The sequence below is a fragment of the Macaca mulatta genome, chromosome 10 (genome assembly GCF_049350105.2).
Source record: "Macaca mulatta isolate MMU2019108-1 chromosome 10, T2T-MMU8v2.0, whole genome shotgun sequence".
NCBI lineage: Eukaryota > Metazoa > Chordata > Mammalia > Primates > Cercopithecidae > Macaca > Macaca mulatta.
The window spans coordinates 31,370,180-31,385,776 of NC_133415.1; the positions used below are offsets into that span (position 1 = coordinate 31,370,180).

The window sequence follows — 15,597 nt, forward strand, 5'->3', positions numbered from 1 at the left end:
GAGCAGATGGGGAAGGCAGTGGGAGTCCTCTGGAGCACAGAGTCCTTCTGCCCCACTCCGGAGGATGGAAAGGCAGATGGAATACCATGTGGTTCTTATCTCATTTCATGAAATAGCATCTATGAGGCAGGCACCGATCTCCCCATTTTACAGGGGTAGAGGCAGGAGTGGCAGAACAGGGCTTTGAAACTACTCATTCATTTATTTAATGTGCACCAGGCCCTAGCCTGGGCCAAACATGGAATCAGTGGCCAAGAGAGCTCTCACCCAGCCTAGGCAGCTTAGAGGGTCGTGTGGCTTTCTGAAGGGTGAGTGTGGGGTGTCTCTCCGCCTTCCTGCTTCTACCCACCCATGCCCCATCCCCTTGACTGCAGCTTCAGTCCCTTTTTCTGGCTCCACACTCGTCTTCCATCTTGACCTTCACTAGACTTGGACTCTCCCATCCACAGCCCTTTTCCTGCTTTCTTGCACCCATGCTTGTGAGCTGGAATCACTGTACGGTGGCTCCTCCTGCTGCCTAGCCTCCATCTCCTCGCCTCAGCCTACTGAGATCTGGCCACACTCCTGGCTGGGGCTGGGAGAGGGGTGGCCTGAAGTTAGCCAGGGGCACAGACGCAGCTCCCTTGAGGGGCTTCTGTTATGGAAGTGTTCTGAGAGGAGCAGGCAGCTGGTTGTGCAGCTCTAGGCTCAGGAGAGAGGTGTGGGTGGGCAGGAGAGATCTGGGCGTCTGCACAGATGCTAGATGAGTGGCTACTGTCACCCACGGAGGGAAGGAGGGATGAGCAAAGAGCTGACAGCAGCGCTGGGGACCATGAACTTTTTTTTTAAAGACAGGATCTCATCCTGTCACCCAGGCTGGAGTACAGTAGCACAATCACTGCAGTCCTCGACCTCCCCAGGCTCAGTTGATCATCCCACCTTGGCCTCCCGAGGAGCTGGGAACACAGGCATGTCTGGTTCATTTTTTATTTTTTGTAGATGGGGTTTTGGCATGTTGCCCATGCTGGTCTCAAACTCCTGGGATCAAGAGATCTGGTCACCTTGGCCTTTCCTTCAGTGTTGGAATTACAGGCGTCAGCCACAGCGCCCTGCTGACCATGAGCATTTGAGTGAAGTGAAGCCAGGCACAGTGGCTCACACCTATCATCCCAGCGCTTTGGGAGCCTGAAGTGGGAGGATTACTTGAGCTCTGGAGTTCGAGACCAGCTTGGACAACACAGTAAGACCTCATTTCTGTTATTTTAAAAAGAAAAAATAATGGCTGGGCATAGTGGCTCACGCCTGTAATCCCAGCACTTTGGGAGGCTGAGTCGGGAAGGCTTGAGGCTAGCAGATCGAGACCAGACTAACTAACATGCCAAAACCCTGTCTCTATAAAAAATACAAAAATTAGCCGGGTGTAGTGACACGAGCCTGTAGTTCCATCTACTCAGGAGGCAGAGATAGGAGGATCTATTGAGCCTGGGAGGTAGAGGCTGCAGGGAGCAGTGATCATGCCACTGCACTCTAGCCTGGGCGACAGAGTGAGCTTGGCTCAAAAAAAAAGAGTGAAGTGAGGGGCCACAGACTCACAGGATAATCAGGCCCACCTGATTATAATGAGGCCCTCCTCACGAGGAGGTGAAAGTGGTAAGGACCTGTTAGGGTGGTGACTTGTGGCCCACGGAGGTTGTGGGGGCAGCAACAGGGGTATGTCTTAGCCAAGTGGTTCACTGTTACCCACCCACTCAGCATTCGTGTCTGGAGGGTCCACACTGTGCCAGGCCAGGGCTGGAGCTGAAACGGCCTGGTCTGCAAGGAGCTCCCAGTCTGGTACACACAAGGACAGTCCATCCAGTGACACAGGAAGATGTAGGAGAAACCCGCGGCAACGTGTGCAGCCACAGGGCGGTTTCCGAACCTGGCCAGCACAGGGTAGGGAATGCTCTCTGCAAGTGACTTCCTTCCAAGGGCCTCAGTTACGGCCTCTGCACGGTGGTCCTTTCCACTCTGATCCTCTGAGGCCTCCAGGGTTCCCTAGGAACCGTCAGTGAACAAGAACACATTCCAATAATCTGGGAAATGGCCACTTACCAGGCATGGCCTGGGCCAAGCACTGCACTGCACTGGGAGCAATGGTACCCTCAGCTCCCCTCTGTTCCAGGTTGGTGCCCTTCCCCCACGCCATACCCAGGAAGCAGGGAGAGGAGGAAGAGGTGGGCAGGACAGGGTGGGAAATGCAGAGAGCAGCTTTGGCTTTTTTTTTTTTTTGAGACGGAGTCTTGCCCTGTGCCCCAGGCTGGAGTGCAGTGGCGCGATCTCGGCTCACTGCAAGCTCCGCCTCCCCGGGTTCACGCCATTCTCCTGCCTCAGCCTCCCGAGTAGCTGGGACTACAGGCGCCCGCCACCTCGCCCAGCTAATTTTCTTGTATTTTTAGTAGAGACGGGGTTTCACCGTGTTAGCCAGGATGGTCTCGATCTCCTGACCTCGTGATCCGCCCGTCTCGGCCTCCCAAAGTGCTGGGATTACAGGCTTGAGCCACCGCGCCCGGCCAGCTCTGGCTTTCTTTTAGGGCTGGGTTAGATGGCACCAAATGAAAGGAGCAGCAGCAAGGGGCAGCAGGTGACAGAAGTCAGGCTGCGGCAGGTACAGGAGTGATGAAATGGATGCTTATTTCAAGCTGAACAATTAATAGTGAACAAGGCCAAAACTGGTGGCTGGTGGCTGCAGGAAAGAGGAAGTTGACAGAGGGGCTTAAAGGTCTCTGGCTTTGGGGAGGGGGGTAACTGGCTGTTTCTGGGCTCAGAGGGACCCTGTGGGAGGAAACATGCCAAGTGGTGGAATGCAACAGGCTCTGCCGTCAGAATGTGAACAAAAACAGGCCAGGGGTCTTGGTTGTCTTTAAAAGCAGGGATAAGGATGCCACAGGGCTCTCCTGAGGCTCAGAGGGTAAAGTGCTAGGTATGTTAAAGGCTAGTAAAATGACACCCCAGGAAGCTTCCTTCCCCAAGACCTGCAGATCCAGCTGACAGTGCAGGCCTGGTCTCAGCAGGTGTCAAATTCCAGGCAGGGAAGGCCTGGCCAAAAAAGTCCTGGGCCTGGCTGAGCCCTTGCTGAGTCAGCACCACTGCTGTAGCGCCTGGCAGCGGGCTGCACTGGGGGACTCAAATAGTGTTTCTGGCTGGCACCATTCATGGACATGGTCCAGCTCCACCCTCAGGCACAGCCTTATTAATTCTGTGACCTCTTGGGACCCCAGGTTTGCCTCTTCAAAACACGGATCGTAACACTCCCAGGGGGCTCCAGGATGACTCCCACATGTAAGTGATGCACCCACACGTTATTCCCCGTCCCCTCACAAGACATCCAAGAGCGCCCTCTGCAGGCCCCGACTGTCTGGAGTCTCTGGCTTTCTCGTTGATTATACCTCATCTCCTTCCCTCTAGGGAGGCAGGAACACCTCTATGTACCTCTTTTGGAGAGGCTGGGAATGGGGAGAGAGATCAGAAGCCCCAGGACCTGGGCCCCAGCCAGCCCTCCCATCTCCAAGAGCACAGGCCCCTGGCACTGCCCGCTCCCAGGAAGGAAGAAACCCACACGACTAACCAGTGTCTGAGAGCATTTTTATTAAGGGCAGCAGAACGGGATCGCAGCATCTTAGAAAGCCTATTCTCTGCCGTGGTGGGGAGTGGGGAGCAGAGGGAAGGACCCGGCACACTTCAAGAAACCAGGCGGGTGTGAATTCCTGAGTGAGCTAGGGGCAGCAGTGGGTGGCTGCTCCACAGCTCGCCCCTCCTCCAGAGGACCCAGCTTTTTGGTTTTGGAGCAGCCAAAGCTGTTCACCAGCTTGCTCAGAGCCTACCCTGAGGGCATGGCTGGCAGGAGCAAGTCGCCCAGGCCCGAAGGAGAGACACCCACTGGCTCGAAAGCCAGGCCTCTGCTGACGGGGCCAACCCTGGGGTGCCAGTGCCAGGGCTGAGAGTCCCTGAGGGGCTGCTGGCACACAGGTATCCTCCCGTGGTGAGCAGAGCGCAGTGAGGGGGTGACAGGCAGGCAGAGCTACGTTGGCAGAAATATGAAGCAATGGGACAGTTTCCAAGAATGGCAACATTTCTGGATCCAGAGAAGCAACAAGAACAAATGGTGGCTTGTTTGGATAGTTTCTGACAGAATTTGGCATTTTATTACAAATTGGAGTGTGAGTGAAATAAAATCCATCATCATTTTTCTGCTAATGAAGACACATATACGGAAACGCCAGCCCGGTGCCCTTGCCATCCTGGGCACACGAGTCTCCAGAAACCTGCCCTTGGCGTACCTAGGACAAAAGAAGCTGAGTTCATGTACACACCACAGGGGCCACGCGCCTGAATGATGTTAGGCTACCTAACCTGCCCATCACTCCCCACTTCTGCACAGATCAGACCGGAAAGATCTAGAATTAAAATTAAAACAAAAAGCAAAGTTTAAGTCATCTTCTCCACAGGATCTAGTCCCCCCCCAAAAGCCAAGAAGGGAAGCCACCAGTGGCAGAAGCGGGGTTGGTGACACACGGCATTTGGATCGTCGGCTTCCTTGGGGTGTCAGAGTGACACGGATTCTCTACTAGTTTGGGGACAATCCCATTTGCCTTGAAAAGACATTAATATTCAAATCTTTACAAGTTTATCTGATGATAAATTCTAAGGTCAATTTTTATTTCTACAAAAAAAGGCAGTCAAAACAATATAAAACACATTGAAAGGATATTACTGAGTGAGCTTCAAGTGGAGCTTGACTCTGCAAAGGCTGTGAGTCCAAAGGGAGAGGAAGTCCGTCTTGTTCCCGGGCTGGGCCAGCTGCTCTGGAGGAAGGGGTCAGCAGGGGCCCAGGAGACCCCAGACTGGTGCTTTAAATAGCCGAGTCCTGCTAATTCCAATCCTACAAAGGGTCAAAGTGTGCCGAGGGAGGGCTGTGGCGGGGCCGCTGCACAGAGGAAGTGGAGAGCAAGCTCCGTGGCACATTCAGATGAAACTCGGTGACAGATGAGCTGGGAATTTCAAACGGACATTCTGGCTGTAGCTTTGCCTGCAAGGACCAGCAGATCTTCTACAATGGCTGCAGGAAGAAGTGCCAACCTGGGACATCAGGAGCCTTTCTGGCGAGATTCATCACACACAGTGTGCACAGCATCCTCCTGACTAGCAGGCCCCCCATTTCGGGGCCACCACAGACCTGTGATTATAGGGTTTGTCTGTGCAGGCCAGGCCAGAGGTCAGTTACACACACTGACATCAGAGCTTGCCCAATTAACTCATGTTACTGTGGTAACATCAGCTGAAGATTCACACAAGAACTGAGGAGAAGGACTGGAGGAGGGGTGTGGCTGTTTGTTTTTAAAATTTTTAAAAGGATGTTATAAACTGGAGTCAGGAGAATTTAAACCAACTCCCACACTGGGCAACAGTCCCACACGTGCTAAGAAAAGCCACCAGGACCGCCAGGGCAGTCTCTTCTCTTTTGTGGAGGCGGGCCCCGGGTCTGGGGAAGTAAGTGAAAAATAAACTCAGTGCCAGAAAGTGGGAGTGGCAAGGGTAGGGAAGAAAGGGAACCACAACCTTTTTTTTCCTTTTTTTTAAACATTATGGGCTAAATGCAACTTGAAGATTTTGGATAAAATTGGACAAGAAAAGAAACACCATTCTTTTGGAATAGATTGAAGCAGTGATTTTTAAAACAAAGAGAGCAGAACTAGAACATCTTAAATTTTTAATCCTTTCTTTACAGGTTACCTAGACCACTTTTGATTAAGAAAACTGTAGAAAGTTAGTAACTGCCACAAGCGAACGCCAGGCGGTGGCACGTGTCAATTTCCACAGAGTCCTGCTTTGCGGGGTGTCTGAATGCACTGCACGGGGCCTCTGCTCACACTTGCTGGAACCAATCGTGGCAGATTTTAGTCCACAGGTCGCTTTTCCCCATATTTCTTTGTAAACTCTTCAGCATTCTTACAGAATTTTTTACGGTCCTTAGAGTATTCTTCAGCTAGGTCAGCCCGAAGCGGGTGCTCGGGCTGGGGGTCATTCACCAGTGCTATGAGGGACTGGATTACTGCCAAGAGAAGGACAAGGCATGGGGGGTTAACACAGTCTCAGAAATGGCACAGGCAAGAGGCAGCTAATCCCGGGAACAAAACTCTGGCTTTACCACTGGTTTATAGCTAATGTGCTTTTAAGCCAAAGCAGCCTATCTATCCAAAATTCTGACCCCCAGAAAACTCATCTTTCCTCTGTGATTAGGAGACATTGATGGACAACAAATAGCTAACACTACGGTGGATAATTGTTCACAGTGATGTGCTTCCGCCTCCAGGAAACCTTCCTGACCTGACACCTGGGGAAGTCTTAGCCCTCAGTCACTCCCAGCCCTTTTTTCTTGGAAGGGGGTTGGGGAGGAGGGACAGGGTCTCACTCTGTCACCCAGGCTGGAATGCAGTGGCACCATCTTGGCCCACTGCAGCGTCAACCTCCTGGGTTGACCTCAAGCAATCTTCCAGCCTCAGTCCCCCGAGTAGCTGGGACTAGAGTCGCGCACCACCATGCCTGGCTAATCCAGTCCTCTTGTGTGCTCTGGAGATAGGAGGCCTAGCATTGAACTGCTCACTCTCACACACACACACACACACACACAGGGTCACTTTCTTCGGGGCAGGACTGGGTAGAACTTCCCTGCATCAGCCCAGCACCCAGCACCATGCTCGGCTCAGGGAAGTTTTGGTTAAGGTGACTGAGTGGGCACTAGAAAGAAGGGTATGTGGCAGCACTGCACTTATCAATGTGCAACGACCCAACTCTGGAAGACCCTTAGGAGTTTCTGCACCCTCCAGAAAGGATCACTGGGGCCAGCCAATGGGAAGCTGACAACCGCCATCGCATCACACTGTCAAGACCACAGGCAGATGTCACACTGATGGCTCTGATGGGTGCGACAGTACTCCCCCTAGGTGCCATAGCCCAGACGTGCTCCAGGGTGGAAGGATAGTGGGGAATCAGAAGCAGCTGCTACCCACACCTCCTCACATACTTTGCCACAGCTGACCCCAACCCTGTCAGGATCAGCACCCTCAGAATGTTCCTTCCCATTGTAAAATGGTGCCCCTCTTCTCCGAACTGCTGATGCCACAATTCCTTTATTGAGGGCTCGTATCGTTCACTCAGCATTACAAGAAATGGACTAAAATGCTGATGCTAGCCAGGCAGATCACCTGAGGTTAGGAGCTCAAGACCAGCCTGGCCAACATGGTGAAACTCCGTCTCTACTAAAAATACAAAAAATTAGCCAGGCACAGTGGCCCATGTCTATAGTCCCTGATACTCGGGAGGCTGAGGCAGGAGAATCGTCTGAACCCAGGAGATGGCGGTTGCAGTGAGCCGAGATCGTGCCACTGCACTCTAGCTTGCGTGACAGAGCAAGACTCTGTCTCAAAAATAAATACATAATAAATAAATAAAACAAAATGCTGATGCTGGCTGAGTCATATGCAAAGGCACAATCATTCAACAGCACATAGTGAGGGCCACAGCACAAAGTACTCCTGGCCTGGTATCCAAAGCCCACCTGCCTAACCTCTGCTTCTTACCATGCCTGGTGAGAAGGGAAAAGAGAGAGCTCCTGTGACCACAGCGGGTAGAGATGAAGCAGTGGGGCAGAGGCGAGGAGGGCATGGCGCATGCAAGGCTGACAGGTTCCACATTTGTTGGGGCTAGGGGATGGTTGGGCAAGGAGGGTGGACTGTCAACAGCAAGCAGGGGCAAGGGGCCTGGAAAGCTCTCTGCAAGCCAGGGTGGCCTCTAATTTAGTCTCCAAGCCTCCTCAGGGGTAGATGGTATCACCTCCCTGTACAAGCCACCTAGAGGCAGCAGGCCCTGGAGGTGTATTTTGATTTAATAAACATTTATTTAATTAATAAACGAAGCCCACCCTTGGCTCACTGGCCACAGTGTATTCAGTGCACGCCACCCTCGGTGTGAGACTGCTCCCTTTTCCTGGCTGTTCTTGACTTCAGGGTTGGAAACTGAACAACAGTCGCCTAAGAGCACAAACAGGTGGCTCCCTTTCTTTTCCCATGATTAGAAATGGCTCTCTAACAGGAGAATTACCACTGTATTAGCATTTTAGAAACCTTGCTGGGCTAAGGACAGGCTGAGTACTTTGTCAGGGGCACGCTCATTTTCACCTCACTCTCTGATATGAATACTTAGGCTCTCTACTTCTCACTATCATCACCTTGGTGACTAATGCAGAGGTTGGTGGCTCATACCTGTATTCCCAGCACTTTTGGGAGGCCAAGGAGGAAGGATCACTTGAGGCCAGGAGTTTGAGACCAGCCTGGGCAACACAGCAAGACCTGGCCTCTACAAAATTAAAAAATAAAATTAGCTGGGCATGGTGGTACATGCCTGTACTCCCAGCTCCTTGGGAGGCTGAGGTGGGATGATTGCTCAAGCCCACAATATTGAGGCTGTAGTGAGCTGTGATTGTGCCACTATACTCAGCCTGAGCAAGAGCGAGACCCTATCGCAAAAAAAATTAAAAAATAAAAATTAAAAATAAAAGACCTATTTCTCAAAAGATGCCATTTGTCTATTTCATTATTTTCTAAAGTTTCACTTTCACTAATTTGATCAAGTCTTAATTTTTTTTTTTTTTTTTTTTTTTTAATTGAGAAGCAGAGATGGAGTCTGCCTCTGTCACCCAGGCTGGAGTGCAGTGGCGCAATCTCAACTCACTGCTACCTCCCCCTCCTGGGTTCAAGTGATTCTCCTGCCTCAGCCTCCCGAGTAGCTGGGACTACAGGCATCCACCACCACACCTGGTAATTTTTTGTATTTTTAGTAAAGATGGGGTTTCACCGTGTTACCCAGGATGGTCTTGATCTGCCTGCCTCGTCCTCCCAAAGTGCTGGGATTACAGGCGTGAGCCTGTAACACGTGCACTGGGTACTTCAAATTTTTTGCTGCTCTGCACATGCGCACATCTGTGATAGACCAGAAGTGCCGAGAATATTGATTTTGGGGCTACAAAAAACTTTAGTGGAGTAGGCAAATTCACAAACACAGACTCTATGAACAATGAGGCTCAACCACAAATGGAATCATACAATATGTGGCCTTCCATGGATGGTTCTTTCATTTAGCATATTTTCAACATTTATGTACCATAAGACAGTACTTCATTGCTTTTTATGGCTAAATAAGATTTCATTGTAGAGATACACTACTTTTTTGTTGTTGCTTGGTTTTGTTTTGAGAGGGAGTTTGGTTCTTGTTGCCCAGGCTGGAGTGCAGTGGCGCAATCTTGGCTCACTGCAACCTCCACCTCCCAGGTTCAAGCGATTCTCCTGCTTTAGCCTCCCAAGTAGCTAGGATTGCAGGTGCTCGCCACCACGCCCAGCTAATTTTTTGTATTTTTAGTAGAGACAGGGTTTCACCATGTTGGCCAAGCTGGTCTTGAACTCCTGACCTCAGGTGATCCACCCACCTCAGCCTCCCAAAGTGCTGGGATTACAGGCGTGAGCCACCGCTCCTGGCTCACATTTTGTTTATTCACTCACCAACTGATGGACATTTGGGCTCTTTCCACTTCCTGTTCATTGTGAATAATGGTGCTATGAACATCTGTGTACAAGTTTTTATTGAGCATATGTTTTCATTTCTCTTGGGTAGATATAGCTAAGAGTGGAACTGCTGGGTCATATGAGCATCTTTTCATATTACTATTTCTTCCATTATGCTTACTTTTCTGTACTTGTAGATGGCTAAAGTTAGCTAGAGGTTGTGAATTGAGGAGGTCAAAGAACTTCAAGGCTGGATCTGGAAGAAGCCATAATTGGGAATGTCGAAGTTTCTAAGGACAAGGGCAGGAGACAAAAATCATGAGCAGGTGCTCTGGGGACAAAGGAAGAGCACTGGAAGATTACAGCAGGAGGGTGGCACAATTGGCTTTCTCTTTCTTTCTTTCCTTCCTTTTTTTTTTTTTGGTACAGACAGGGTTTCACCGTGTTGCTCAGGCTGGTCTCAAACTCTTTGGCTCAAGCAATCTGCCTGCATCAGTCTCCCAAAATGCTGGGATTACAGGAGTGAGCCACTGTGCCCGGCCTCAAGTGGCACTTTCACTTACCATATTTAGGAAACAAATGAAGGAATGGTGAGGCATTTGAAAGGGCAGGGTTTGCAGGACAGTGGCAGCTGAACAGCAGTCAGGAAATAGCACCAGAAAAACAGGGACACCCAACATATGAAGAATCAGGCAGGTGGGAGAAGGAATGGCATGTCCAGAAGAGCTGCCATTTGGGAAAAGCAGGCCCAAGTGGGTCTGAGGAGGCAGCAAGGGGACTCAGCATCCTTGCCTGCCTGTCCCACCTCTGCCATCCTGTCTCCCATCCTGCATGCTCCTCCCATCAAGAGCTGAAGTCTATTTTCCCTCTCATTAAATCTGGACTTGTCTGACCAAAAGAATCTGCAGAAGCGACACTGTACCAGTTCTGTACCTTCACCCTGGAACCCTGACACCACCATGCTCTGAAAGCGTTCAATCTAGCCTTGTGGAAAATACGAGAACACAAAGAGAACCAAAGTGCCTTAGCTAATGCCATTTCCACACATGTGCACGATGCCTACCAGCACTTCCCAGTCAAATTGAGTTCTCAGCTCAATACAGCTGCATGAGTGACCCCAGGAACGAATGGTCAGCTGTAGAACCTCCAGAGTAAAAACCCAGCCAACCTCCAGAGTAAAAACTAATAAACTGGTGTTACTTTAAGCCACAAAGTTTTGATAGGGGTTATAATGTAGTAATAGATAACAAACATGGGAATGTGGCCATCAAGTGCCAGGAACATTCTTGATGCATGTGAGGATGAATCAAGGCCATGCCAGAAACAATCTACATAATAATGTTCTAGGAAGGAATCCTCAACTGTTCCAAATCACAAAATAGCAATTCTGGCTCTGTCCATCGTGGCACACAGAAAAGCTCCTGTACCAAAATTTTTACCTTAAAAATCCCAAGTCAACAGTACTTTTTATAAAAAAATTAAAAGCTGCCCCTAAGTTATTTGGCCCTTTAGGGGGGGGAAAAAAAAGCAGCCACAGTGTGAAAAAGCACAGCATTTTGGCAATGCACCTGGAGAGGAAGGTAAAAAGTGAATAATCCTGCCACGGCCTTCTACACAGCAGCCCCATGAGAGGCGGCAAAGCGCGTGCATCTATCTCCTGAGAGCCTCCCTGGCCCTAGCTCCACCCTCTCAGTCTACAGGTAAGGAAGGAGTCCCAGAACTCTTTGTGGCCAGAACTTGAGGTGCAGGGCTTTCCTAGGCAGCCTGGCCTAGAAGGACTGCCACTCCCCAGGCACGGTAGTTTAACAGACATGACTCAGCAAGGACTCCAGGAATTATTGAACACTCTTGATCAAATGCAGTTATAGGTTTTCAACAGTGCTAGGAATCTGTATTAAAAAAAAATCAGGTCGCCGGGCGCGGTGGCTCACGCCTGTAATCCCAGCACTTTGGGAGGCCAAGGCTGGCGGATCACGAGGTCAGGAGATCGAGACCATTCTGGCTAACATGGTGAAACCCCGTCTCTACTAAAAATACAAAAAACTAGCCGGGCGTGGTGGCAGCGCCTGTAGTCCCAGCTACTCGGGAGGCTGAGGCAGGAGAATGACGTGAACCCGGGAGGCGGAGCTTGCAGTGAGCTGAGATCGCGCCACTGCACTCCAGCCTGGGCGACAGAGCGAGACTCCGTCTCAAAAAAAAAAAAAAAAACAAAAAAAAAAAAACAAAAAAAAAAACCAGGTCGGCCGGACATGGTGGCTCATGCCTGTAATCCCAGCACTTTGGGAGGCTGAGGCCGGTTGATCACCTAAGGTCAGGAGTTCAAGACCAGCCTGGCCAACATGATGAAACCCTGTCTGTACTACAAATACAAAAATTAGCCAGGCATGGTGGCGGGCGCCTGTAATCCCAGCTACTCGGAAGCCTCAGGCAGGAGAATTGCTTGAACCCAAGAGGCGGAGGTTGCAGTGAGCTGGGATGGCACCACTACACTCCAGCCTAGGTGACTCTGTCTCAAAAAAAGACAGGACACGACACGACACGACACGACATGACACAACAAGACCAGGCCATGTGCACTGAGAAGAACTGTGTCAAGCTTTTATAAACATCAACTTGTACACAAACAAGGACCAAGCCCACTAGAGACTGTTCTGCCCTGACCGAATGTTTAGCACCCACTCCTTTCTTCTACTCAGTGTGGGAGTCTAATGGGCACCTTTCATGGTGATTATTTCCAACAAGTGAGGCTCAACTTTTCTTGTGAAAGGCTTTCCACGCCACCTTCCAGGGCTTTTCTCAGTCACTGAAACACAGGACCTCCTCAATCCCTGTGCAGGTCAAAAGTTCAACTGAGTTATTGCCATGGGACTGGTGGGACCTCAGCCATACTTTGCGTGCACCTGGCAAGGCAGGAGTTCTCTGCACTCTGTCGGAGCTGGCATTAGAAAGGACCCATGAGCCCCCACCCGAGAGCAGTACCACCCAAAGAAACCCTCCACTTGCAGCCTCTCAGGTGCCAGCTTTGCCCACTCTAATCTAAACAGACTTTACACTAAAAGAAAGCCACCACAATATGAGATGAGGGCTTCCAAAGAAAGTCTGGAATTAAATGAAAACTAGACACAGTCCATAACAAACTCTAGTCACTTCTAGGGGACAAAAGTGAGGACAACCACAATACTGACTCGAATACTCTTCCCAGAAGAATGAGCATGTGTATGTTCACACAGCCACACACAGACACATGCACCACGCACAGCCACATCCAACTCCAGGGAATCCCAGGCCCACTAAAGCCAACCATGTGCCTTCATCTGGGAATACTGCCCTTACATCTGCCTCTGTCCCTCCGCTCACATCACCCCTTGAGCCACTAGGCTCTAGCTCACCCCCTTCCTATAGCCTGGAAGGCCCTCTCCAACCTCCTTTCCTCCATGGAGTCTGAGTTCAGGCACTAACTACTGTGTAAGGCCACCTTAAATCCCACTCTCCCTTCCCCTTGTAGGCAGCCCCACAGTCCTTCATCCCTTCCAGAAACCAGGGCCTGAACCCCTCTGCACCAGCAGCAAGCCGCTGGGCTTGTCTGTCCATGTGTGTTCCCACTGTGGACAGCAGCCCAGGGTTGAGCACTGGGAGGGCCTCCTCAATCCCTGTACAGGTCAAAAGTTCAGCTGAGATGAGTCATTCCCACAAGGCCTGACAGGACCTCAGCTACATTTTGCGTGTACCTGGTAAGGTAGGAAAGATTCTCTGGATTCTGTCTGATCTGGTATCAGAACCCCCCACCCCAGAGCAGCACCCCCAAAGACCCCCTCCAAGGAAGACACAGGCACATGTCTTACCTTGGTCGGTTTTGGTTGCTGGCTTCCAGTTTTCAGCGCTAATTACTGGCAGACAGACCTGCCCCTTTTCGTCAATGTTCGGGTGATAGATCTTTGTTTTAAATGTGATCTTCGGTGGTTTGAATGGGTACTCTGCTGGAAAGTTGATTTCGATTCTGAAGGCCCCCTTATCATATGGAGGGTTGTCCTGGAAGGAAAGAGAGATCAAAATGAACACACCATGGTTCATAAACCTATGGCCAAGATAGGAATGTTTCAATTGTTTATCTGAAAAATCAATTTATTTCAAGGGATTCAAGTATCAACTGAAGCCCTGCCACCTTCAGGACAACCTAGCCACCCATTAGTATTTCTAGAGCAAGATATCTCCTAAACTGAGAAAAGGCTTGAGATTGATGTCCTGGTCTCTTTATACTTTTTTAAAAAATAGACTTTACTTTTTAGAATACCTTTAGGTATACAGCAAAACTGAGAGGAAAGGACAGAGTGTTCCTATATACCCCCTGCCCCTAAATACACACAGCCTTCCCCACTATCAGCATCTCTCGCCAGAGGGGCAAATTTGTTACCATCAATGAACCTTTTACCTTAACACATCATGACCTCTCAGATTCCCTAGTTTATGTTAGGGCTCACACTTGGTGTTGCATATTCTATAGGTTTTATGTGGTTATCAGACAAGCTGGAATCATGCAATATGTAGCTGCTATGTCTGAATGTATCTCCCCAAAAATCTTATGTTGAAACCTAATCACCAATGTGATGGTATTAGGAGTTGGGGCCACTGGGAAGTGATTAGGTCATGATGGGATTGGTGTCCTTATCAAAGAGGACCCCAAGAACTGCCTTGCCCTTTCCATCATACAAACACACAGTGAGAAGGCACCATCTATAAACCACAAAGCAGGCCCTCAGTTGCCACTGAATCTGCTGGAGCCTTGATCTTCAGACTTCCCAGCCTCAATAACTGAGAAATAAATTTGTTGTTAGAAGCTATTTGTTCTTTTTATTTATATATTTATTTTGAGAGTCTGTTGCCCAGACTGGAGTGCAGTGGCACAATCTTGGCTCACCACAACCTCCGCCTCCTGGGTTCAAGCAATTCTCCTGCCTCAGCCTCCCAAGTAGCTGGGATTACAGGCACCCACCTCAATGCCCAGCTAATTTTTGTATCTTTAGTAGAGATGGGGTTTCACCATGTTGGCCAGGCTGGTCTTGAACTTCTGACCTCAAGTGATTTGCCAACCTCGGCCTCCCAAAGTGCAGGGTTTATAGGCATGAGCCACTGTGCCCAGCTGTTACTTGTTTTTCTTCCCTTCATACTTACTTATTTATTTTTAACAGGGTCTTGCTCTGTTGCCCACTGGAGTATAGTGGCATGATCTTGGCTCACTGCAACCTTGACTTCACAGGCTCAAGCAGTCCTCCCACCTCAACCTCCCAAGTAGCTGAGACTACAAATAGGCACCACCACGCCCAGCTAATTTTTTGTACTTTTGTAGAGACTGGGTTTTGCTATGTTGTTCAGGCTGGTCTCAAACTCCTGGGCTCAAGAGATCTGCCTGTCTCGGCCTCCCAAAGTGCTAGGATTACAGGTGTGAGCCACTGCACCCAGCCTCATTTCTTCTTAGTGTTAAATATCATTTGTCTATATGTACTACAATTTATCCATTAACCCACTGAAGGACATCTGGGTTGCTTTCAAACCTTAGCAATTAATGAATAAAGCTGTTATAAGCATCTGTGTGCAGGTTCTGTGTGGATACAAGTTTTCAATTCATTTGGCTAAATACTAAGGAATGTAATTGCAAGATTGAATGGTAAGAGGTATGTTTAGTTTTGTAAGAAACTGCCAAACTGGGCCAGGAGCAGTGACTCGTGTCTGTAATCTAAGCACTTTGGGAGGTCAGGGAGGGAGGATCACTTGAGGCCGGGAGTTCAAGACCAGTTTGTGCAACATAACAAGACCCCATCTCTACAAAAAATAAAATAAAAATAAAAATAAAATATATTAGCCTGGGCCAGGCTCAGTGGCTCACACCTGTAATCCCAGCACTTTGGGAGGCTGAGCTGGGTAGATCACTTGAGGTCAGGAGTTCAAGACCAGAATGGCCAACATGGTGAAACCCTGTCTCTACTAAAAATATAAAAAAATTAGCAGAGCGCAGTGGTGCCGCCTG

At 49.7% G+C, this 15,597-nt stretch overlaps 1 protein-coding gene across 12 annotated transcripts in view; it reads right to left on the reverse strand.

Moving 5' to 3' along the window:
- Positions 1–3,586: 3,586 nt before the first annotated feature.
- Positions 3,587–15,597, reverse strand: part of UBE2L3 (ubiquitin conjugating enzyme E2 L3) — a 53,532-nt gene continuing 41,521 nt past the window's right edge. The window contains exons 2-3 of one of the 12 annotated variants that reach the window (XM_015149750.3): positions 13,418–13,604; positions 3,587–6,070 (exon numbers count right to left, since the gene is read on the reverse strand). In XM_015149750.3, coding sequence (XP_015005236.1) covers positions 5,916–6,070; positions 13,418–13,604 — 342 coding nt within the window. In that variant the 3' untranslated portion in view covers positions 3,587–5,915. Of the gene's footprint in view, positions 6,071–6,480; positions 8,374–8,656; positions 8,921–8,968; positions 9,332–9,960; positions 11,666–11,853; positions 13,605–15,597 lie in introns of those variants that run through there. The other 11 variants (NM_001193593.1, XM_077948203.1, XR_013398565.1 and 8 more) reach the window with 11 other exon arrangements.